Source organism: Dendropsophus ebraccatus, chromosome 12 (assembly GCF_027789765.1).
Source record: "Dendropsophus ebraccatus isolate aDenEbr1 chromosome 12, aDenEbr1.pat, whole genome shotgun sequence".
NCBI lineage: Eukaryota > Metazoa > Chordata > Amphibia > Anura > Hylidae > Dendropsophus > Dendropsophus ebraccatus.
In genome coordinates this window covers 14735602-14762059 of record NC_091465.1, presented here as the reverse complement: position 1 = coordinate 14762059, position 26458 = coordinate 14735602, and the positions used below count along the sequence as shown (strand labels likewise).

The 26458-nt window shown below is 46.5% G+C and overlaps 1 protein-coding gene across 2 annotated transcripts; it reads right to left on the bottom strand.

The window, feature by feature from the left end:
- ZBTB44 (zinc finger and BTB domain containing 44) lies at positions 1-25303 on the bottom strand. Of its 2 annotated transcripts, none has more exons than XM_069948549.1 (6): positions 24882-25303; positions 10131-11189; positions 6335-6419; positions 5778-5941; positions 3108-3408; positions 1-893 (listed from the first exon to the last, which is right to left on the bottom strand). In XM_069948549.1, the coding sequence occupies exons 2-6, from the start codon at positions 11125-11127 to the stop codon at positions 602-604; spliced, it is 1839 nt and encodes a 612-aa protein (XP_069804650.1). In that variant the 5' UTR covers positions 11128-11189; positions 24882-25303; the 3' UTR covers positions 1-601. The 2 variants fall into 2 exon arrangements, with proteins under 2 accessions (XP_069804650.1, XP_069804651.1); XM_069948550.1 differs by having other exon boundaries at positions 800-893; positions 3325-3408; positions 24882-25301.
- Positions 25304-26458: the final 1155 nt, after the last annotated feature.

Sequence of the window (26458 nt, the reverse complement as noted above, 5' to 3'; positions counted from 1 at the left end):
CAATGGAGATAAAATATCTGTACCAGTGCAGCGACAGTCCCACCGAGACAATACAGGTCACTCCTCACATCAAAAAAAAGAGAATGAAACACTCCAATCGTAAAACACAATTACATTATAAATTTTCAAGCTTCCTATGATGAAGAGAAAGTTCTGTAGTATCCAGAGAACTCCTGCTGCAATGGCTGTCCTGTGGGCCTGCGCCTCAAGCGATCAGACGATGTGATGCCAGGGGGTGGCGGAGGAGTTAGCGGTGGTTGCAACTTCCTGCACGCACCACAGGCTCAATGGTGACTTGTGTGATAGTGTCGTAAAAGGACGTCAACCAGCAATGTGCAAGGAGTCGATCCAAGTAAAGAGCGCACAGATATCAACAAAAGCAGAGGCTCCCCCCTGCTGAAGGACAAGCAGTGGGGTCCAGGTTTGTGCCTGCGATGGATGGGGCTGCTCTCCCTGCAGGGGGCCTCCTTGGACTTTAATCAGAAAAACAAATGTAAAGAAAACTGACCAAACACAGGTATTTCCCAAAGAAGGAGAAAAAAAAAAAAAAGATTAAAAATGAACAAATACACGTTGGCTGAAGTCCGGGCGCAGGGATCAGCTATTCCACAGCTATGGAAGCCACCTCTGTTTTGGGGGTGTCATCTCGGCTGGTTTCTTCCAAGGTTAAGGCCTTTGCAGGCTCGGTCAATTCCTCCTCGTCTCCCTCTTTCTCTGCAAGGCCGCTCAGGGAGCCCAGCGGGAATGTGCTCTCGCAGTTCTGAGTGGAGGAGACCTGGGAGATGACAGGCATTTGGACAGAGGAGTTGCTTTCAAAGCCGTGTTCTGCCAGCTCGTACTGCCCAAGAGCCTCTTCCTGCTCCTGACTCAGGTAATCCGGGACTAGGAAATCGCTGGGGAGAAAAAGACAGACAATCTTACCATGATAACACTAAAAAAACGGGAGCAAGGACCCCCTTCCCCCACCCAACAATAGGGTCAAATATGGCAGATTAATGGACATGTAAACAGGACATGTAAATCTGACAACAGGCAAAGAGAAAAGCAGGAGGCACTCACATTAGAACAAGACAATGGGATAAAGAGAAGACATAATCACATCATAATCACACACACAGAGGTAGAGACACCCACAAAGTCACAGAACACTGCAATGGCTGAAGAATGATGAAAAAAAGTATAATAAAATATGTGAGGCAAAATAAATAAATAAATAAAATATACTTTCTGGGCTGAAATCTGATTGCCTGATGTTATAGGCTGACCCGAGGCTGCACTACTGAGAGGCTGAGTACACAGACACATGGAAACCATGTTTGTATGGACTCCGATGTGGATAATGAATTTTTTCCAATAACTATACAAATGCCATTATCCAAGTGAGGTTGGATGTGGAGATTGACGTGGATAGTGATCTGGGTCCCCACACAGTCATTATGACGATACTAAAACCAGATGGAACATGGCATCATTAAAGGGGTTATCCAGTGCTACAAAAACATTGCCACTTTCATTCAGAGAAAACATGATTCTTGTCTCCAGTTCAGGTGCGGTTTGCAATTAAGCTCCATTCACTTCAATGGAACTGAGCAGCAAAACCCCACCCAAGCTGGAGACAAGAGTGGGGCTGTCTCTGGGAAAAAGTGGCCATGTTTTTGTAGCGCTGGATAACCCCTTTTACATTTCAGTAGAGCAGCCTCAGGGATTGGGCCTAGAACCCAAAAAATTCAGATCTAGAGGATTAAACAACACATTTGCACCTATCAGTTTTATAGAGGAGCATATATATTTATTTTCATCATTCTTCATTAGAGGGGTGTCCATACAGGACGCTTTTAGATATATGCTCAGCGTCTGAAAATCTGTGGCTAAGCGGTCCTGTGATGGCAGCAGCAGCAAAGACCGGAGCTGCATTATACTGATGTGGGATATGCCCCCCTCTTGCTGGGCATATCTCTAAGATCGTCCTTTCTGGACATCCCATTTAAATAGAAAAGAACCAGGTAACCTCCCTGTAGAAGTAATGGTGATCTGACACTATCCAGTAGCACTACTACTGACGGGCTCATTCTCCTGATCAGTCGAGGTCTGGACACTCAGACCCCAAACAATCAAAACTTTTGTCATTTTAAAAAGTTTTTTTTTACATGACAGTGTCAATTTAAGGATCGAGTTATAGAATAAGAAATTAAGTGGGGAAATAAGTAAATTGGGATGTCATAAGAAAACATGATTGAGTTCATAAGCTCAGAAACCCACCAAATCCCTAGTGTAAGGAGCCGCAGCACCCTGTAATGACTGATCTCCACTTAGTGATAAAGGTCCAAGCTTATAGACTCCCCTAAGGTTATCAGACACATGAGATTCTACAAATGTCCCAAGCGGTGACCAGCCAGGACGGGACTCTGCTCCGCACTACCCCTCATGGTGATGACAGATCAGCCCACTATGTGTCTTCCCTGAATGGAGTCAGTTCTAAAAAGCTTATTTACACAATCCAAAGAGGAAAAACAATGTCCCACAACCCATTGGCTTTGCCAGCAAATAACTTGGCCTCGAGTGTTTCAAAGAATTAGGATTTGTGACACACAGCAGAGGAAAACAAGATTTCTGGTAGTAAAACGATTGCTGAGGACAGGACGTCTCCCAGCAGGAAGATGGGGGCCATATGTTATTAGCTACAGATAGGGGATCCCTATAATACATAAAGATGTCCATGTGGACCTATATCTATGAGGGTCAGTGTGTATATGAGAGGGCGGCAACATCCCAGTGAATTACCCCACATTTGTTATAAACTAGGAAAAAATATCTATATATTTTTACATACTGATAGAAAAATCCAGAAGCTGGAGCTGGCTTATTCTATGATATGTAATAAAGCTGATCTATCCAACGATAAAGGGACTGAAAGCTTCTGGAATCTGGGATATCTCATGTTGGATGGACAGGCTCAATACCCCCCACCCCAGTTTACCCCTCACGGTACTGGAGCGCTAGTGGCAGGGGTGTGTGGCTCTGGGCCGGCGGCTGAGGAGAAGCTGCTGTGTGGAGGAATATTCAGTTATTTATGCTGGTGTCTGCCGGCTTCTTGCTGTGCACCTCACCTGCTCTGGAAGTAGTTTGCTAGCTCTGACGCTTCATGGTTCAGGCTCCTCAGGTGCACGATTAAATTTCCAGAGTTGGTAAACATGGCGCCGCATGTTTTGCACTCGTATATCCGAGGCTTGCGGATAATGTGCCGGGAAACCCGCATGTGGTGTTTGTATTCCCCGAAGGAAGTGAATGTGGCACTACATATCTGGCACCGGAAACAGCGTTTACCTTCGTGTTTCAGCCGATGCATCTTTAAGGAGTAAGCCCGAGTGAATTTTTTCCCACAGCGATCACACTGAAATGGTTTAATTCCTAGGACAGAGAGAAAGAGAGAAGCATGCTATCAACACAGCTAGACAGCCCACATTTCTTACATCTACTGCTCTCTGTTAGCTGCCGTTAAAGCAGACCTGTCAGCAGAAGAACAGGGGTGTAAATAAGCCTAAGGCTAGATACGGCTTTTCATCAGGATGCCGGGCATATTCATAGTCCTCCCCAGCTCCTGCTTGTGTCACTGTCCTTTAATTTTTTTTTTTTGTTGTTGCAGAAATCAATAGTACAGGCGATTTTAAGAAACTTTGTAATTGGGTTTATTAGCCGAAAAGCGCATTTTCTTCATGGTTTTCTATGGGGAGGGGAGGGGTGGAGGGAAAATTCTTTTTGAATGCAGATAATGGCCTAATAAACTCAATTGCAAAGTTTCTTAAAATCGCCTGTACTATTGATTTCTGCAAAGAAAAAAAAAGAAAAAAAAGCCCAGGTAGTGTTCTCCAGCAGGGTAAAAGCTCAGGATACTCCAGCCCATGTCCTTTTATTTACCCCCTCGATACCCGCTTCTATCCACCTACCCCCTCTACCTGACAGCCACTCGATAAGTAGGGCATGGGCTGGACTTACTGTGCTGGGGTACACTCCAGGGCAATTAAAGGGGTATTCTGGCAAATACAAATTGTTTTTTTGTACATTTGTAATATACCTTTATTAAGAAAATGTAAAAAAAAAAAAAAAAAAAAAAAAAGTTTACATTTATACATTGACTGCAGCAGTAAAGGATAAAGTATTGCAGGGCTACCCAATCTTTGGTCCCAGCAGTTACATATCCTTAGCGCTGCTGCATGCAAGTACTGAGCCTTCCTTGATATCTATTCTAATGCATATTAACATGAGAAAAAACCTTAGTCTTGGGAAAGCTGTCTGTGTCAGGATAGGGAGACAGAGTGAATGACAATTGACAGCTATCCCTGCATGCTCTGTTTCACTGTGCAGTGGTTGCACTGCGCCTGACACAGACAGCTTCCCCAAGTCTAATGTCCATTCTTATGTTAACATACATTAGAAAGGACATCAAGGGAGGATCAGTATCAGCCTGCAAAAAAGAAAAAAAAAATTAAAAAGAGATATGTAACAATGCAGGGAGCAGGGCTTGAGCAGCTCTGCAGTTTCCGATACAGGCATTGGTGGCAGAAGAGGGGCCATGTCACCCCTTATTGCTGCCAGTCAATACAACAATGTGAACATTCTTCTCTACATTTTCTTTAATAAAGTTATATTACAAAATTATATGAAAGAAATTGCCAGAATACCCCTTTAAGCCTCATTCACATATTAACAAGAAACTTACATCTCGGTACTGAAAAGGTCTATGGAAAAAAAAAAAAAAGAAGTATGCTCAGAATCACAATGAGATGAGTTTAGCACACCCCGGTTTTCCTGCTGACAGGTCCTATTTAAAGTGTAACTGTCATTTATTTTGTTTCCCAGCCCCCCCATACTTTTTATTTGTGCATTATCAGACAAAGCCGTCTTCATTGCAGAGGAGCAAAGTGAAGACGGGTTTGCAGAATCCATTATAACCTATGGAGGGGGGGAGGGGTCGAGGGGGATGAGTGAGCAGGAAGAGGATAGAGCCAGCTTGTGCATTTTGTAGACCGTCTGGGCACATAAAAAAGCTTGATTTACAGGTCACAAAGGTCAATGCTTATCTGGGAGCCTGGTGAGAGAAGATTGCAGGACGATGTTTTGTATAGCCCTGCTTTTCTCCTCTCTGTGCTCACTCACCTCCCTCAACCCCTCTCCTCCCCATAGATCATAATGGACACTGATATCCTGCTTCTTTAGAAGTGAGGGGGAGAGGTAGGAAAACAGCTTTTTGCGTACAGAAGGAAAGTCTTTTGTGCTTAATAAAACCTATTACAGGGTTTCATAAAATCTTGTGTAATATTGATACTTATTGCGTTCTGAAAAGTGACATTTAAATGACAGATAAACTTTAAGCTATAACAGAGAATATTTGAAGTGAATGACTTCTGATTCTCACATTATACTGACCGCTCAATACACCATATGTGATACGTGAAGCACATGATTGGTGTTATATGTCCATGTAGATGTTGGTGAAGCAGCCAAAGCACAGGACAGCTTTTTATCAGCTACTTGTTGTCAGACTGTACACAGATGTAAGAGGATTAGACAGTACAGGGAAAAAGAGCAGCAGTAATACAAAGGGCTACTGCATCAGCAAAACCAACCCTATCTCATATACATATATATATATATATATATATATATACACACATGTGGAGCAGAGGCCTATACAGAGATGGGATTTATACAGATAATGCACTGACACAATGAATATGGTGACAGGTACACAGTGCTACCTCTGGAGTCTGCAGACTAACCAGAATGTATGAGCATGTGTTGCTTCAGGTTCTGGATCCGGGTGAACCTCACTCCGCACGTTGGGCACTGGAAAGGTCTGTCAGGGCCATTGGGGCTAGGCCGCTCTGTGCTGCTCGTGGAAGGAGTCAAGTACAGCTGGTAGGGATACTGGACATTCTCCAATCTAAGAAAGACAACCAATGCATCAGTCTCATATACAAGGAATCAGTGACAGGACAATGACAAGCTCTGTCGTTGCCATAAAAAATTATTACGTCTTTGCTGCTGTATTATAAGGGCCAGCAGATGTGATGACTCTCATCCTAAAATACAAGGGACGTCAGTTATCTGCTATATATGGCAAGAACTGGGTGGTGTATAGTATTGTTCACATGCTGTCACAGTGCAGGGGATACCGATATATATTGATATTAGGGCCTTACATTGGGTCAGAGGCTGTATCATGAGATGTCCTTACTCTATAGCAGCCGGTCAGGCTATTTATTGCAGATGGTTGGGCTTTCTATTGTGCGCTACAGGACCATCGCTTAACGCATGTTATTTAGGAGCCCCTTACCTGTCATCATCATCTGCGTGGACATTGCCACTGGCTGTCCCCTGGAGTGTGGGTAGACCCTCTCCGACACCCTCATCAATGGAGCCTGGAGGGATAGAGAACACAGGTTATCATCAGTCTCACCCGGACATAATACAGAAGCATCAATAATTCCTTATATAATCACTTACACTCATACGGTATAATCGGAGGGGGGGAGCAAATACAACAAATCATACATTAGACACCTAACTAGCACAGGGATTTCCCATCATATTGCTGGGATACAAAAGAAAGCCCTTTAGCAGTTCCCTGCCTTGGTGAGGGTCATTGTGAGGATGGTGGGCGTCCTGGCAGTCAGACCTCCAGCGTTCGGCAGTGATGAAATCACTAGTTCTCCACTAAATAAAAATCCAGACATAATCCCAAACTAGTTGCATCAGAAGCCTCCATTGTGTGTGATTGAGGTGCGAGGCTGGAGTCGCCTCAGACTTGTCATGTGAGTCGCAGTCCCCAGGAATAACAGTGAGTGGTATGAGAATGCCCCATACTGTGCAGCCATCATGAGATTCTCATGTGATCATCACAACAGCAATAATAGAAGGAGGGGGTGCATGTACCCAGCCAACTTACATAGTGTTATTCTTATGGACTGCGGCACATGACATATCTCCGTGTGTGGCCCCAGACTATGGAGCAAGGACACAATCCATACAACGGAGACACGGGAAATCTGACAAGATGCTGCTGGAGACCTCCTATGTTTTTCCTCTATATGGGATCACAGACCATGGCTGTATTCTGTTATACAAGTCGTACAAGCAAGGAAAATGGGTGGGGGGGATGGAGAGAGGTGTACCACAGCTGCACGTCATCTTGTGACGTCACATTGAAGAAAACAATAACCATTAAGCTGGAGCCAGACAGTGATTTATGACTGGAAACCTCAGCGTGTGCGCCATGAATCAGCGTCCTCAGTGACCGGGGGCTCACATTACAGCCATGAGGAAAGTGGAAAATATTCCGTTACTTCACTAAAATGTACAAAGGTCGACAGGATATAAATTAATTCCTTGCCTGGCAAATCCGCCTCTTATTTGTAGAACATTCCTTAAGAATAGGACGGTATGATGGCCGCACCCCTCCCCTGCCTAACTGCTGTGGGCGTCCAACATGCAACAAGTTACAATCAAAGGAGAACCTCAAAACCCATAATGTAACAAGGAACACCCTGACACCTGTACTTTAGGTAGAGAACAAGGAACACCCTGACACCTGTACTGTAGGTAGAGAACAAGGAGCACCCTGACACCTGTACTGTAGGCGGAGAACAAGGAGCACCCTGAGACCCATACTGTAGGTAGAGAACAAGGAGCACCCTGAGACCCATACTGTAGGTAGAGAACAAGGAGCACCCTGAGACCCGTACTATAGATAGAGAACAAGGAGCACCCTGACACCCGTACTGTAGATAGAGAACAAGGAGCACCCTGAGACCCATACTGTAGGTAGAGAACAAGGAGCACCCTGACACCAATACTATAGGCGAAGAACAAGGAGCACCCTGACACCCATACTGTAGGCAGAGAACAAGGAGCACCCTGACACCAATACTGTAGATAGAGAACAAGGAGCACCCTGAGACCCCTACTGTAGGCGGAGAACAAGGAGCACCCTGGGACCTGTACTGTAGATAGAGAACAATGGCACCCTGACACCCATACTGTAGATAGAGAACAAGGAACACCCTGACACCCATACTGTAGATAGAGAACAAGGAACACCCTGACACCCATACTGTAGATAGAGAACAAGGAACACCCTGACACCCATACTGTAGATAGAGAACAAGGAGCAACCTGACACCTGTTCTGTAGATAGAGAACAAGGAGCAACCTGACACCTGTTCTGTAGATAGAGAACAAGGAACACCCTGTGACCCATACTGTAGATAGAGAACAAGGAGCACCCTGTGACCCATACTGTAGATAGAGAACAAGGAGCACCCTGTGACCCATACTGTAGATAGAGAACAAGGAGCACCCTGTGACCCATACTGTAGATAGAGAACAAGGAGCACCCTGTGACCCATACTGTAGATAGAGAACAAGGAGCACCCTGTGACCCATACTGTAGGCAGCGAACAAGGAGCACCCTGACACCTGTTCTGTAGATAGAGAACAAGGAACACCCTGACACCCATACTGTAGATAGAGAACAAGGAGCAACCTGACACCTGTTCTGTAGATAGAGAACAAGGAGCACCGTGACCTGTACTGTAGATAGAGAACAAGGAGCACCCTGACACCCATACTGTAGATAGAGAACAAGGAGCAACCTGACACCTGTTCTGTAGATAGAGAACAAGGAGCACCCTGTGACCCATACTGTAGATAGAGAACAAGGAGCACCCTGAGACCTGTACTGTAGGCAGCGAACAAGGAGCATGCTGACACCCATACTTTAGGCAGATAATAAGGAGCACCCTGACACCCGTACTGTAGGCGGAGAATAAGGAGCACCCTGACACCCGTACTATAGATAGAGAACAAGGAGCACGCGGACACCCATACTGTAGGTGGAGAATAAGGAGCACCCTGACACCCGTACTGTAGATAGAGAACAAAGAGCACGCTGACACCCATACTGTAGGCGGAGAATAAGGAGCACCTTGACACCCGTACTGTAGGCGGAGAACAAGGAGCACCCTGACACCAATAATGTAGTCGGAGAACAAGGAGCACCCTGACACCCACAGTGTAGGTAGAAAACACGGAGCACACCAAAACCCACGCTACCAACTGGGCACAAGGAGCACTGTACAGGGAGAACAGAGAGCACCTTGCACAGCCCTGCAGATGGAGAATGGCCATGACTTCTGCTGCTGCCACGTGTACAGTCATGCCTATAATCCAGAATCCATGAAATTAGATTATATTCTGGATTATTGAGCAATTTTAAAAATGTGTAAAAAAATCCAGCGACTGAACACAAGACACCGAGATAAGAGATCCTGCCATCACTATACGACATCACAGTCCTCCAACCCGAAGCACTCTGTGCTGCTGAAACCTTACTGACAATCAGACAGACTAGAAATGGTTCAGACAAGGATATGGAAAGGACACAAGGCGCCATGGGAGGCAGAGAGGACAGGACAGGTGTGGGGCCTCGCAGGGTATTTGCATTTGTTTTGCATGGAGGTTGTGTTTGCAGAACTCCTAAGATCACAGACGTCCAATGCACTAAGCAGCTAGAGAAACAGGCCTGACTGCAGGAAGACCACACTTTATGTGAATGTAGTTTAATATACAATTTGATCATATCGAATAGAGACGAGCGATGTTACAGTGAGCTCAGGTTAGAGAGATTCAAATGCAGAGCGATCGGGTCTGTGCGAACCCAAACTTACTGTAACTTCACTCATCTCTAATACTGATGTCTGTGTGGAAGAGGGGGCCCCAGAAATGGCCCCTGCAATAATCATGTCTATCTAGGCTCCCGACAGTGATTCCTGCTGCATCTTATAATAAGTCATATCCAAGGTAGCAGCTACAGTGTGGGGAGCCCCCTATGTGACACAGCAGATAATACTCAGCGTTACATCCTCCTTACAGACATTACAATGTGCACACAATGCCAATGCTCACATAGGCTTTCTATACACAGGAAACCTAACATGTGACACTAAGGGGGCCGCAGGAGCTGCCTGGGCTTCAACCATCACAGATTCATTGTGTGTGTGCCATTGCAAGATTAGTCAGCTCCTAGGGTCAGAGATGATGGCAGCAGGTATGAGGCACGGGGCGGTGCTCACCTATGGAAGACGACTGTGGGCTGATCAGCAGATCCTCCTGCACCTGCTCACTCCCCGGTACGGTCTGCTGGTCACTCATTGAGCTCTGGGACGCGCTGACAGGCTGGGAAACCTCCTCATGTACCTCCTCATCACTGAGTCTTTCCACCTTGACTCGGACATCGTCTTCCATCACCAGAGGTGAGCTGACCTTAGTGCTTTCACAGGGTACGTAATCCGCCACCCTCCTGGAAACGTCTGAAGGTCCGGGCAGTTCTAATGTTCTGGACTCTATCTGCTTCACCTTGTCTGGCTGCATCCTCCGGTCAATGCCGAAGGGGAAAGTCCATGGGAAGGCGTGAGACGAGTCCACAGGCTGACCCCTGGCCTCAGTGTAAGAAGGTGTGGGGTTCAACACCTGGGGGGAGCTGGTCTGTGTGCTGCATTTCAATGGGCTCTCAGGGGACATGACGATGTAGCTTTTACGTTTGCGTCTGGACTCACGGCAGATGGGAATGGTCCTCTCCACCACGCTACACTCTGAAGACACTGGCGAGAGGCTGCCGTCTCGGAAGGTGCTGCCTGCATTCTCCTGCCCTGTGTCCAGCACCTTCTCCTGTTGTGTGTTCCATAAAATACTGGATTTCATGAACTCTGAGCAGGTGCTGGCCACGCTGAACATCTGCATGTAGCTGGCAGCGGCCAGCACGTCTATAATGTTTTCTGTATTGATAGATAAGGTGGCAGTGTAGGCGTACTCAAGAAGAGGGATGAATCCTGTCACTGTGACGTGATGTAAATCCAGGACACACTGTGCACTCTCATCTGCTTGACCCACCAGTTTGGTACGGAAGAACTCACTGCAGGCCGCCAGGACCACCTTGTGTGCACGGAAGATTTTATCCTGGACCCGGATGGTGATGTCGCAGAAGTGTCCGTCATTGCGTAACATGTTCAGCTTCCCCAGCATCTCCTGGCTGTGCGCCGGCGAGCTGTGAGTAAACGTTTTCACCCCCATCCTGAGGTTTCTGGAGAGATGTTGCTTTCTCCTCTTTAGAAACAAGTGAAGTAACTCGGAATCTGAAAGAAAGAAAAAAGATCTGGAATGACACCGGCTCTTCAAGAATCTCATTGCAATAACATCCCATACATCTCGTTCACCATGTTAACAATAAAAAAAGTAACCATACTCACCTGCCCTGATGCCCCTCTGCCGCTCTTCTAACAGCATCCACTGCTTGCTGCGGCATATATGAGCCAGAACACAGCAGTCGGCAGGAATCTGGGCAGGAGTCGGTAGGGGGGAATCTGGGCAGGTGAGAATGTTTTTTTTTTTTTTTTTAATAGCACCCTGACCCACTTCTAGGGGCTGGAAAACCCCTTTTAAGTCACGTAGTTCACTCTACTGTCATAGTGAGAGCAGCTCTGGAGTATAGTACAGTGTAACTCAGGATGAGTATAGGATAAGTGTTCTGCTGGCAGGGTCACTGTGTACATACATTACATTAGTGATTGCAGCTCTGGAGTACAATACAGGCATAGCAATACTGCATATTTACTGAAACATGAATAACAAAGTACAGAAAAACTGTAACATGATGAGCTGAGGCTTTATGCTCACTGGTGATATGTAGATGGCAGTGGGTGTCTGTATTCCCTTACATATTTACTACTCCTGTTAGGCCCCTGCTGGTGAATCCTGTGACCATGCAATGTTATATGGGGGCTCTGGTGGCTCTTTAATACAGTAAATCCTGGGTAACAGGAGTGCAGGATTTGTATGCGTGCCTGTGTGAGCTGGTCAGATTAAAATAGAACAGCGCAGTGATTCTGCTCCTGGCGGCTGGGAGCGGGGTTAGTGCCGGCTTGCTGGGCATATTATGTTATGTTTAAATGAAAACCATGAAAGGAGCTCAATTGGCAAAAGAGAAAATTAAGTCCTTGACCTGAGAGCCAAGAAAGCTGACAAACTCAGCTCCTTGCTTCTGGGAGATCTCAAGGGCCTTTGCAGCTATTTTCCAACCCATCCACCTTGCACTTGCAGTGAATGTCATGCTCATGGAATGCCGACCAAGTAACACAGCCTTTTACAGTAGTCGCAATGTGTGTCCTAACACCGCAGGTAGGAATAACTCACCGAGACACAAGGGGCCACAAACGTATGTGCAGCTACATTAAAGGGCTTACCCGCTTACCATTTTTAAGATCTCTACTCTGCACAACCTATTCTACCTCATCCCAGACATGTCTATAGAATGAAGATCTGGGGAAGAAAGAAAAACTCAATGTCATGTTCCAGGAGCCCATCCACGTCTATACTACCCTTGTGGTTGGTGAACTATCCTGCTGGCGGTCTCCATCTGCCATGGAGGGATGAACTTGGTCCCCACAATGCTTAAAGGAGAAATCCTGCAAAAATCAAAAAAGGGAGGAAGGCAGGGGGTTGCGGGAAAATAATAAATAAAGTAAACTTACCCGTAATCACGCCCCGTAGCGCCGCTCCCGGATCTTGTTAATAGCCGCCAGTGTCCTGGATCTCTCCTCTAGTTGCAAAGTCACGCACCGGGCCAAGTGATTGCCTGCTCAGCCAATCAGTGACTGGGGCGGGAGACCGTCCCAGTCACTGACTGGCTGAGGGGGCAATCACTCAGCCGGGCTGGGACGCTGCAGGGACGGCTGGGTAAGTGACGTACCCTGATTCCAGCTGAGAATTACATCCGGCGGCCTCAGTGGAATCTGGGAGCGGCACTATTGAGACATAGGGATAAGTAAGTCTACTTTGTTTATTTTTTTCCCTGCCTTCCTTTTTTGAATTTTGTGGGACCTCCTTTAAGGCTACAGATGAGCAAATTTCAAGCACCCAAACCAGAGCATTTTATTACCAGTGGCTGAAGAAGTTGGATGCAGCTCTAGTGAGCCCTAGAAAACATGGATACAACCTATGGCCTTATCCATGTTATTCAAGTAGCCTTAGGGCTACATCCAACTTTAGCAGCCTCAGGTAGCCAAATATCGCATGTGGAATCTGTTGGCACTATACAAATAAATATTATTTTTATTATTATTACCGCATGCTCTGGTTTGGGTGCTCGAGATTTGCTCATCTTTACTTAAGGCCCTTTCACATGGGACGACTATCAGGAGAATGAGAAATAATAGGAATGATTGTCGTCAGTCAGCTGATCACACCTTCTGTGCAGCCAATGAAACCATTGTGATTGAGGATTGTGACAATGATGAAGTTAAGGGCGCACAAATGATCCAACAATCGTTCACTTGCTTGTGTGATTATTTGGGCCTAGTGAGGGATCAGTGAACGAGCATCGATCAATATGGAGATCAGCGCTCAATATTGGGAGCCCACTGACCTGTGTAAATGTCCTTTATATAAAGTTTGTCCATATATACGGGACCCAATGTGCAGGAAGAAGACATCCCCCAACATGAAGCCACATCCACCTGCCTGAACTGTTCACACCTGACAGGAAGTGGCCATCAACCCATGCTGACCAGAAGCTTCATCCATCTGACTAGGCCACGTTTCTCTTCTGCTCTTCTCCCCCTTTCCGGAGTTGATCCCATGCTATTATAGCCCACTGGTATGTAATGATACCCAGAAAACTGATCACTGGTTTTTATGCTGCACTACAGGGTCAACATAACATCAAGAAGGAAGACAAAGGGTGATAAGTCTCAGAACTGTCCAAGCCTATACCCAACCATACACTCTATTTTTTTTTTTTACCCAATAGTTATAGCCCCCTACAACCAGCGGCAATGTCTGGACTGCTGCTGTAATGGTTGTTTTTGTTGCTTTTACTGCAATAAGCTTCTAAAAATAGTGCAAAGGGAGTAAGGACTGGCGGAGAGGATCTGTCCACCCTGCGAAAACAACTCATCCATGTGTGAGGCAGGTGCGGGGCACACAGTGACATTCCTGCAGCTTTCATCATCCCAGGCGAGCAGCAGGGAGCCAGGAGGACGGGCCCCACACCGGGGCCCCACATTCCACTGCATTCTGCCCTGGAGCAAGATGGCTGCCTCTACCTGCCAGTGCACAAGATAACATACAGCTCAGGACATTCGTCTCTTATAAATAAAGCTTCATTGTCTTATAATGAAAAGTTCTGTAACTTTGTTCCTAACTTCACAATTTGATTTCTCACTATTTTAAAGATCTCTGCTTGCTTTTACCTACAAGTATAATCATACAATAGGCTCAGGCCATGGAGTCATATACAAGCTGCGGAGCTATATACAGGCCATGGGTTTACATACAGGCTGTGGAGCTATATATAAGCTGCAGAGCTATATACAGGCCATGGAGTCATATACAAGCTGCGGAGCTATATACAGGCTACATATCTATAAACAGGCTGTGGAGCTATATACAGGCCATGGATTTATATACAGGCTACAGATCTATATACAGGCTCTGGAGCTATATACAGGCCATGGATTTATATACAGGCTACAGATCTATATACAGGCTCTGGAGCTATATACAGGCCATGGATTTATATACAGGCTACAGATCTATATACAGGCTCTGGAGCTATATACAGGCCATGGGTTTACATACAGGCTGTGGAGTTATATACAGACTTGTGCTGTTTGGGGGCGACCTTCTCCGCCGGCGGTGCTGGCCAGGTTCTGGTGTGGTGTTTTTGGGTCTGGTCCTGTGACATGGGGGTCGCAGGGCCATTCCCATGGCCCCTGTTCCCTGACTGTGCACGCCTGCGGGGTTGGTAGCCACTGGACTTAGTGTAGGGACCCATGTGTATCAGATACCGGCACGAGGTACATGGGGCAGTATGGCTTGATCAATTCATACACAAAATTCTGATGTGTTTTTTTTATTTAGCCTAGGGGCACTAGTATCAGCCATAGGTGTGAGGTGCAGCGCTCTTTTTCTTCCCTGAACCGGAGTTATATACAGGCTACAGATCTATATACAGGCTGAGGAGCCATATACAGGCCATGGAGTTTTATACAGGCTACAGATCTATATACTGGCTGTGGAGCTATATACAGGCTATGGTGTTATATACAGGTTGCAGAACTATATATAGGCTGTGGAGCTATTTATTATATATATATATAGGCTGCAGAACTATATACAAGTTGTGAAGCTATACACAAGCCAAAAAGTTATATAAAGGCTGCAGATCTATATACAGGCAGCGGAGCTATATACAGACCAGAGAGTTATATACAGGTTTTAGAGCTATTTACAGGATCCTGGGTCTATACTTAACCCCTGGGGATCATGGATAAGTTGCCGTCTGACATTACAAAACACAGTTTGTTGTGAGGGAAGAATCTGAGGAAGACGTGCAGAGAACGTCCTTGGAATATGGAGCCAAAATCCAAAAGGGGAAGCAGGGTCTCCTTCAGATTTTTGGGTTTCTGAGGGTTTGTGCACCCGTCTCTTAAAGGGCAGCCATCACTAGGGCATGATCACATGGGGGGAACCTTCGAGGCCTTGGTCACAGAGTCCATTTACTGCAGTTTGTTGCACAACATCGGATCCCATGGATATTAATGGGAGCTGTCAGGTGTCCATTGATGTACCATGATTTGAAATATATATATATATATATATATATATATATATATATAGAGACAGGAGAAAGCCGCACATCCAAAGTTGCATGAGGCGGGTGCTATACGGAGTCAGTCTCCTGGCTTGGGGATCCCCACACATATATCCAGATATTCTGAGGAATATCTGGAGATATATATATATATATATATATATATATATATATATATATATATATATATGTATATATATATATATATATATATATATATATATATATACATACATATACTGTTTACATGATGCCTTTAAGTGTACCTATAGATATATTATGGTGAAGACTATTATATCAGGCACGCTTCTCACACCCCGGAGGCTTCTTCTCCCCTTTCCTTGGATATTCATGGATGGAGCTCTCAGTGCTGACACTCCTCACACCCCGGCCCCCTCCTGGGCAAACAGGCTACAGCACGTCCGCCTCGGGGGGATATCTTCTATACATGTAAATCAGGAACAAGCAGGCAGTGGAGGGTTGTGAGGATTCATGAGCGATGCTCTGGAGCCCACCTTGTCTGTCCTAGTTTGGTTTCTATGGTGACTAAATCCTACAGAGGGCTGGTGCCATCCGCTCTATAATAATCAGCAGGTAAGGCGTAGACCTGGCTGCTGCCGGCAATAGATGCCAGTGAACATAAGTGTATACTGGGCACAGCGGCCACCCGAGACAGGTAATCACCGCTCCTGCAAATCTTATCAATCATAATAAATTTGGCGAGGTGTAAATCTACCGGACAGTCGCACATTTTTGCACTAAAATCTACAACTTTTTATGTCTAAAAACAGGTGAAAAGCCACAATAAATTCCCCCTAGTGTTTATTATACTGTTTATACCCCAATGTTTCCATCTACAGTTAAAGTGGCTACTATTTAGAGCATGAAAGATCGACTGAGCAGAAGTATTTGCTATTTTCACATCAACCCATAGTGACTGACAGGGCATGGCCTTCCTTAGAACTAAGTAACATCTGTCAGGAGCGGGGACCACTGTCCTCAGGACTAAGTAGCATCTATCAGGAGCGTGCACCAATGTCCTCAGGGCTGAGCAGGATCTGTAAGGAGCGGGCACCACTGTCCTCAGAACTAAGTAGTATCTGTCAGGAGCGGGCACCAATGTCCTCAGGACTAAGTAGTATCTGTCAGGAGCGGGCACCACTGTCCTCAGGACTAAGTATTATCTGTCAGGAGCGGGCATTACTGTCCTCAGGACTAAGTAGTATCTGTCAGGAGCGTGCACCAATGTCCTCAGGGCTGAGCAGGATCTGTAAGGAGCGGGCACCACTGTCCTCAGAACTAAGTAGTATCTGTCAGGAGCGGGCACCAATGTCCTCAGGACTAAGTAGTATCTGTCAGGAGCGGGCATTACTGTCCTCAGGACTAAGTAGTATCTGTCAGGAGCGGGCACCACTGTCCTCAGGACTAAGTAGCATCTGTCAGGAGCGTGCACCAATGTCCTCAGGGCTGAGCAGGATCTGTAAGGAGCGGGCACCACTGTCCTCAGAACTAAGTAGTATCTGTCAGGAGCGGGCACCAATGTCCTCAGGACTAAGTAGTATCTGTCAGGAGCGGGCACCAATGTCCTCAGGACTAAGTAGTATCTGTCAGGAGCGGGCACCACTGTCCTCAGGACTAAGTAGTATCTGTCAGGAGCGGGCACCACTGTCCTCAGGACTAAGTAGTATCTGTCAGGAGCAGGCACCACTGTCCTCAGGACTAAGTAGTATCAGTCAGGAGCGGGCACCACTGTCCTCAGGACTAAGTAGTATCAGTCAGGAGCGGGCACCACTGTCCTCAGGACTAAGTAGTATCTGTCAGGAGAGGGCACCACTGTCCTCAGGACTAAGTAGTATCTGTCAGGAGCGGGCACCACTGTCCTCAGGACTAAGTAGTATCTGTCAGGAGCGGGCACCACTGTCCTCAGGACTAATTAGTATCTGTCAGGAGCGGGCACCACTGTCCTCAGGACTAAGTAGTATCTGTCAGGAGCGGGCACCACTGTCCTCAGGACTAAGTAATATTAGTCAGGAGCGGGCACCACTGTCCTCAGGACTAAGTAGTATCAGTCAGGAGCGGGCACCACTGTCCTCAGGACTAAGTAGTATCTGTCAGGAGCGGGCACCACTGTCCTCAGGACTAAGTAGTATCTGTCAGGAGCGGGCACCAATGTCCTCAGGACTAAGTAGTATCTGTCAGGAGCGGGCACCACTGTCCTCAGGACTAAGTATTATCTGTCAGGAGCGGGCATTACTGTCCTCAGGACTAAGTAGTATCTGTCAGGAGCGTGCACCAATGTCCTCAGGGCTGAGCAGGATCTGTAAGGAGCGGGCACCACTGTCCTCAGAACTAAGTAGTATCTGTCAGGAGCGGGCACCAATGTCCTCAGGACTAAGTAGTATCTGTCAGGAGCGGGCATTACTGTCCTCAGGACTAAGTAGTATCTGTCAGGAGCGGGCACCACTGTCCTCAGGACTAAGTAGCATCTATCAGGAGCGTGCACCAATGTCCTCAGGGCTGAGCAGGATCTGTAAGGAGCGGGCACCACTGTCCTCAGAACTAAGTAGTATCTGTCAGGAGCGGGCACCAATGTCCTCAGGACTAAGTAGTATCTGTCAGGAGCGGGCACCAATGTCCTCAGGACTAAGTAGTATCTGTCAGGAGCGGGCACCAATGTCCTCAGGACTAAGTAGTATCTGTCAGGAGCGGGCACCAATGTCCTCAGGACTAAGTAGTATCTGTCAGGAGCGGGCACCACTGTCCTCAGGACTAAGTAGTATCTGTCAGGAGCGGGCACCACTGTCCTCAGGACTAAGTAGTATCTGTCAGGAGCAGGCACCACTGTCCTCAGGACTAAGTAGTATCTGTCAGGAGCGGGCACCACTGTCCTCAGGACTAAGTAGTATCAGTCAGGAGCGGGCACCACTGTCCTCAGGACTAAGTAGTATCTGTCAGGAGAGGGCACCACTGTCCTCAGGACTAAGTAGTATCTGTCAGGAGCGGGCACCACTGTCCTCAGGACTAAGTAGTATCTGTCAGGAGCGGGCACCACTGTCCTCAGGACTAAGTAGTATCTGTCAGGAGCGGGCACCACTGTCCTCAGGACTAAGTAGTATCTGTCAGGAGCGGGCACCACTGTCCTCAGGACTAAGTAATATTAGTCAGGAGCGGGCACCACTGTCCTCAGGACTAAGTAGTATCAGTCAGGAGCGGGCACCACTGTCCTCAGGACTAAGTAGTATCTGTCAGGAGCGGGCACCACTGTCCTCAGGACTAAGTAGTATCAGTCAGGAGCGGGCACCACTGTCCTCAGGACTAAGTAGTATCTGTCAGGAGCGGGCACCACTGTCCTCAGGACTAAGTAGTATCTGTCAGGAGCGGGCACCACTGTCCTCAGAACTAAGTAGTATCTGTCAGGAGCAGGCACCACTGTCCTCAGGACTAAGTAGTATCAGTCAGGAGCGGGCACCACTGTCCCCAGGACTAAGTAGTATCAGTCAGGAGCGGGCACCACTGTCCTCAGGACTAAGTAATATCTGTCAGGAGCGGGCACCACTGTCCCCAGGACTAAGTAGTATCAGTCAGGAGCGGGCACCACTGTCCTCAGGACTAAGTAATATCTGTCAGGAGCGGGCACCACTGTCCTCAGGACTAAGTAGTATCTGTCAGGAGCGGGCACCACTGTCCTCAGGACTAAGTAGTATCTGTCAGGAGCGGGCACCACTGTCCTGAGGACTAAATAATATCTGTCTGGAGCGGGCACCACTGTCCTCAGGACTAAGTAACATCTGTCAGGAGCGGGCACCACTGTCCTCAGGACTAAGTAGTATGTCAGGAGCGGGCACCACTGTCCTCAGGACTAAGTAACATCTGTCAGGAGCAGGCACCACTGTCCTCAGGACTAAGTAACATCTGTCAGGAGCGGGCACCACTGTCCTCAGGACTAAGTAGTATCTGTCAGGAGCGGGCACCACTGTCCTAAGGACTAAGTAACATCTATCAGGAGCAGGCACCACTGTCCTCAGGACTAAGTAGTATTTGTCAGGAGCGGGCACCACTGTCCTCAGGACTAAGTAACATCTGTCAGGAGCGGGCACCACTGTCCTCAGGACTAAGTAATATCTGTCAGGAGCGGGCACCACTGTCCTCAGGATTGAGCAGGATCTGTCAGGAGCGGGCACCACTATCCTCAGGATTGAGCAGGATCTGTCAGGAGCGGGCACCACTGTCCTCAGGATTGAGGCAGGATCTGTCAGAAGCGGGCATTACTGTCCTCAGGACTAAGTAGCATCTATCAGGAGCGTGCACCAATGTCCTCAGGGCTGAGCAGGATCTGTCAGGAGCGGGCACCACTGTCCTCAGGGCTGAGCAGGATCTGTCAGGAGCCGGCACCACTGTCCTCAGAGCTGAGCAGGATCTGTCAGGAGCGGGCACCACTGTCCTCAGGGCTGAGCAGGATCTGTCAGGAGCGGGCACCACTGTCCTCAGTACTGGAGAAAATTTGTCATGATCGGGCACTATTGTCCTAAGGACTGAGCAGGATCTGTCAGGAATGAGCACCAGTGACTTGAGAACTGGGGAGGAACTTGTGGTATAAGGACACGTAACTGATCTGACCTCAATTGCTCCATGAGGATTCTGCACAGTACAATTACACAACAGGCAACACAGAGTGCCTGAGAGTACAACAACCAATCAGGATGCCTCGTTCATTGGCTGTGCTGGGTGTTAGTTCACACACAGTATTTTGATCAGTATTTGCTGCCAAAATTAAGAGTGGAACCCACAGAAAAAATTTATAATGGAAAGATTTGCACAGTTTCTTTATTTTCAACCTGCTCCTGGTTTTGGTTGAAAACCATACTGAGCAAAATACTGTGTACAATGCATTATAGGAACATGATGGACTCCGCAGTAGTGTATGGCTTGTTTGCATCACCCCCGACTAAAGCCATTGTGAGGAGAGGGTCAAACAATGAGGACTTCTCACCCAAGTATAAGTGCAGACTCCATCAGCAACCAGTGAGACATTATAAGGGCTGAGTGAGTGTATACAGGAAGGGCTGAGCGAGTGTATACAGGAAGGGCTGAGTGAGTGTATATAGGAAGACCTGTTCCCAATAAGCGACCTGTAAAAAAGGGCCAGTAATCAGATGAATAAGGCTGCGTTTACACAGAGGGATTTATCTGACTATAAACAGAGAACAGGTCATAAAGGAAAGACTGAGACTTCTCCTCTTTTGAAATTCATTCCTGGCTTTGGCTTCAACAATCTGTCAGATACAACTCTCTGTGTAAACGCACCCAAAGCGGATCACATCTTCTGTGCAGTTAGTAAAGTCACTGTTATGGTTAACACATACACAGTGTACTCAGAGGACGTGCGACTGATAAATCCAGGGCCGCACAAATTATCCGGCTATCCATTATCAATTAACCTTTGTGCAGGCTCTCAATTGATATGATCGCCACTTGTTATTGGGTCCTGGTTGTATGTAAAATCACTTCATCTCCTCCAGCTACCAAACTGAGCAGTTATACAGGTGTATGGCAGTAATACAGGGTATATAAAGGGTGCTATAGCCTAGTATACAATGAGTATGTATATGGGTATAGATGATAGATATACATGCATGGGATGAAGGTATACGATAGGGCTTATATAGCGCATAGGAAGGAGATTATACACAGCCATAAACAATGGGTGTTATATATATATATATATTAGAGGTGAAACTGGATCCGATCCTGGGAAACTGGGAGAAACTTCCCAGGATTGGATCCAGCTTTTCTCAGCATCCTGGGAGGAGTGGCAGGGAGCAGAGCAGCACTGACAGCCCGGCAGCTTGATGACTGAAGCACAGATCAAACTAAGTGCTTCGCTTCGTTTAAATCTGTGATTGGCTCATCTTTAGTATATATGTATATATGATGGGTTTTATGCACAGGTAAACGATAACGGACGTCTTTTTGATGACCGTGGCCACAAAATCCCAGCATGTGAACAGAGCCTAAAGGCCCTATTCCACCAACAGATCTGACGACAGATTATCTGCCAAAGATTTGAAGCCAAACCCAGGAACAGACTATAACCAGAGAACAGGTCATAAAGGAAAGACTGGATTTCTCCTCTTTTCAAATCCACTCCTGGCTTTGGCTTCAAATCTTTGGCAGATAATCTGTCGTCAGATCTGTTGGTGGAATAGGGCCTTATGATGGGGGTTATGCACAGGTAAACAATGGGCATTATATACAGGTATAGGAGTTATACACAGGTATATATGGTGGGGATTTTTACCCAGGTATAGGGATTACATACAGGTAGATAATAAGTGTTATTTACAGGTATGGATGGGGGGTGTTGCACATAGGTATAAGGGTTATACACAGGTGTATATATAGGGGGTGTAGTATACAGGTAAAAAAGTTATACACAGGTATATATAGGGGGTGTTGTACACAGGTATAAGGGTTAAACACAGGTATATATGTTAGTGTTGTATACAAGTATAAGGGTTATACACAGGTGTATATATAGGGGGTGTAGTATACAGGTATAAGGGTTATACACAGGTATATGTAGGGATGTTGTATACAGGTAAAAAAGTTATACACAGTATAAATGTTAGTGTTGTATACAAGTATAAGGGTTATACACAGGTATATGTGGGGTGTTGTATATAGGTATATATGAGGGGTGCTGTATACAGGTATAAGGGTCGTACACAGGTATATATGGTGGGGATTTTTACCCAGGTATAGAGATTATATACAGGTGGATGATAAGTGCTATTTACAGGTATAAGTGTTATGCACTGGTATATATAGGGGGTGTTGTACATAGGTATAAGGGTTATACACAGGTATATATGAGGGGTGCTGTATACAGGAATATATGCGAGTGTTGTATACAGGTATATATAGGGGTGTAGTATACAGGTATAAGGGTTATAAACAGGTATATGTGGGGATGTTGTATACAGGTATATATGTGAGTGTTGTATACAGGTATAAGGGTTATACACAGGTATATAGGGGGTGTTGTATACAGGTATATATAGGGGGTGCTGTATACAGGTATAAAGGTTGTAGTATACAAGTATATATGAGGGGTGTAGTATACAGGTATATATGAGGGGGTGTAGTATACAGGTATCTATGAGGGGTGCTGTATACAGGTATCTATGAGGGGTGCTGTATACAGGTATACATGAGTGGTGCAGTAAATAGGTATATATGAGGGGTGCAGTATACAGGTATATATGAGGGGTGCAGTATACAGGTATATATGAGGGGTGTAGTATACAGGTATCTATGAGGGGTGTAGTATACAGGTATCTATGAGGGGTGTAGTATACAGGTATCTATGAGGGGTGTAGTATACAGGTATATATGAGGGGTGTAGTATACAGGTATATATAGGGGGTGTAGTATACAGGTATATATGAGGGGTGCAGTATACAGGTATATATGAGGGGTGTAGTATACAGGTATCTATGAGGGGTGTAGTATACAGGTATCTATGAGGGGTGTAGTATACAGGTATCTATGAGGGGTGTAGTATACAAGTATCTATGAGGGGTGTAGTATACAGGTATCTATGAGGGGTGTAGTATACAGGTATCTATGAGGGGTGTAGTATACAATTATATATAGGGGGTGTAGTATACAGGTATCTATGAGGGGTGTAGTATACAGGTATATATAGGGGGTGTAGTATACAGGTATATATAGGGGGTGTAGTATACAGGTATCTATGAGGGGTGTAGTATACAGGTATATATGAGGGGTGTATTATACAGGTATATATAGGGGGTGCAATATACAGGTATATATAGGGGATGCAGTATACAGGTATCTATGAGGGGTGTAGTATACAGGTATCTATGAGGGGTGTAGTATACAGGTATATATAGGGGGTGCAGTATACAGGTATATATGAGGGGTGTAGTATACAGGTATATATAGGGGGTGCAGTATACAGGTATATATGAGGGGTGTAGTATACAGGTATCTATGAGGGGTGTAGTATACAGGTATATATAGGGTGTGCAGTATACAGGTATATATGAGGGGTGTAGTATACAGGTATATAAAGGGGGTGCAGTATACAGGTATATATAGGGGGTGCAGTATACAGGTATATATGAGGGGTGTAGTATACAGGTATATATAGGGGGTGCAGTATACAGGTATCTATGAGGGGTGTAGTATACAGGTATATATAGGGGGTGCAGTATACAGGTATATATAGGGGGTGCAGTATACAGGTATATATAGGGGGTGTAGTATACAGGTATCTATGAGGGGTGTAGTATACAGGTATATATGAGGGGTGTAGTATACAGGTATATATAGGGGGTGCAGTATACAGGTATATATAGGGGGTGCAGTATACAGGTATATATGAGGGGTGTAGTATACAGGTATATATAGGGGGTGTAGTATACAGGTATATATAGGGGGTGCAGTATACAGGTATATATGAGGGGTGTAGTATACAGGTATATATAGGGGGTGTAGTATACAGGTATATATAGGGGGTGCAGTATACAGGTATATATAGGGGGTGCAGTATACAGGTATATATGAGGGGTGTAGTATACAGGTATATATGAGGGGTGTAGTATACAGGTATATATAGGGGGTGTAGTATACAGGTATATATGAGGGGTGTAGTATACAGGTATATATGAGGGGTGTAGTATACAGGTATATATAGGGGGTGTAGTATACAGGTATATATAGGGGGTGTAGTATACAGGTATCTATGAGGGGTGTAGTATACAGGTATCTATGAGGGGTGTAGTATACAGGTATATATGAGGGGTGTAGTATACAGGTATACATGAGGCATGTAGTATACAGGTATATATGAGGGGTGTAGTATACAGGTATACATGAGGGGTGTAGTATACAGGTATATATAGGGGGTGCAGTATACAGGTATATATGAGGGGTGTAATATACCGGTATAACATTCCATAGTGACCTGTAGCCCCTCCCAGTACACAGCGATCGGTAATATGGGCAGCGCCCCCCTCCCCTCTGGCTAAGGAACAGCACCTGAGCAGCAGGAGCTATAAGGGGGAGGGGGCAGCACGGTAATCCCTCCCCCGGGCCCAGACCAGGCGGGAAAACCTAGTCCCGGTGTATCTGCCGGTTCCCCGCTCACCTGCCAGCTTAAGCTCGGTGCGGCCTACCCAGCGTCCAGCTCACTCTCCGTCTCACAGGCCTTAGCCCCCCGCGGGGCAGCGGCTCGGGCCTAGGCAGGCAGCGGCCTGTCCCTGCTCTCACACACTCCTCTCTCGGCGGCCGCCGCCGCCTTCACTCTTCGTCGCGTTTCCCCCTCTGGCGCCGGGCAGTTGGTGCGCGCCGGTACCGGCCGACTCTGCCTGCGTGTCTGCGCTCCCAGGCCCAGGCGCTCGGAATCTTCCACTTCTCAGTGGCGGGGGGCGAAGGGGAGGACAGCGCATCAGTTTGTTTGTGTCCCACAATGCAGCGCGGCCGAAGGGGGAGCGGAGTGACGCGGCGGGGAGGGCGGGGACTGTCTGGCTCACACGGTTGCCTGGATACCGCTTTGAGCCGCGTGTGGCGGAGCCTCGAGACTGAGGGCGCTGTTATGTGTAACCTCCCTGTATACTGGTCACCCCACTGTATACCGTCCTTATATATACGTCATCACATAGCGTGGTGTTCCTATATACAGGTAACCCATAGCATAAGGTCTTTATATACAGATTGCCCCATAGCACTGGTAAATACAAAAAAATCTAATGTAATATGTCTGTTTTATGGGGTTTGAGGTCCTGATTCCAAACATAGGCTTAGCTTAGCTCTATTACATAAAGTTTCTGAGAGAAGCATTTTTGTTATTACGTACATGGTTTTTCCTATATTCCATTTGTTTGCTTGTCTTAAAGGGGTTATTCAGCGCTACAAAAACATGGCCACTTTCTTTCAGAGACAACACGACCCTTGTCTCCAGTTCAGGTCCATTCACTTCAATGGAACTGAGCAGCAAAACCCGCCCAAGCTGGAGACAAGAGTGGGGCTGTCTCTGGAAGAAAGTGGCCATGTTTTTGTAGCGCTGGATAACCCCTTTAAATTGTGAATTTTCTTACAGGGACTGTTCACACTAAGCAAAACAGGCGCAGTTTTTTTGAGCAGAGAGTGGCAGAGGCGCACAAGCCATCCCATAGAGACACTGTGTGACACTAAGGCAGGCGAGATTCCGTCTGTGTATGGGCGCTAATGGTTTTAGTGAGTTTTAGGGTGCGTTCACACCTACAGGATCAGCAGCAGATTTGATGCTGTGTTCAGTTTATTACATGAAATCTTCTGCGGATCCGCAGCAGAAAATCAGCTGCAGATCCGGCATGTGTGGAAGGTGTATTGATACGGCATTCAACCAATGACTGCTTCTCAGAAAGTCACACGATATGGGGAGGAGCTATCTTTATGAGGCGGTAAGGTTTGAGTCGGTCACAAAAGGATGGTGACGGCAACAAGGACTGGTATGTGAGACTGACAGGAGACAGACCTCTTCAGGGATCTGAGCCCTGCCATAGGAAGATAGAAGGGATGGCAGCCGACAGCTGCCATTGAGAGAGGATTGTCACTGTATTTCTGGGAGGGCAAAGTCTCTTCAGAAGAAAGAAAGTGACGTGATGTCTCAGGTCCGCTCAGCCACTCAGTGAAGGAGGCGGGATCTGAGAGGACTTGAAACGGATGCCGCCTCCTTCACTGAGT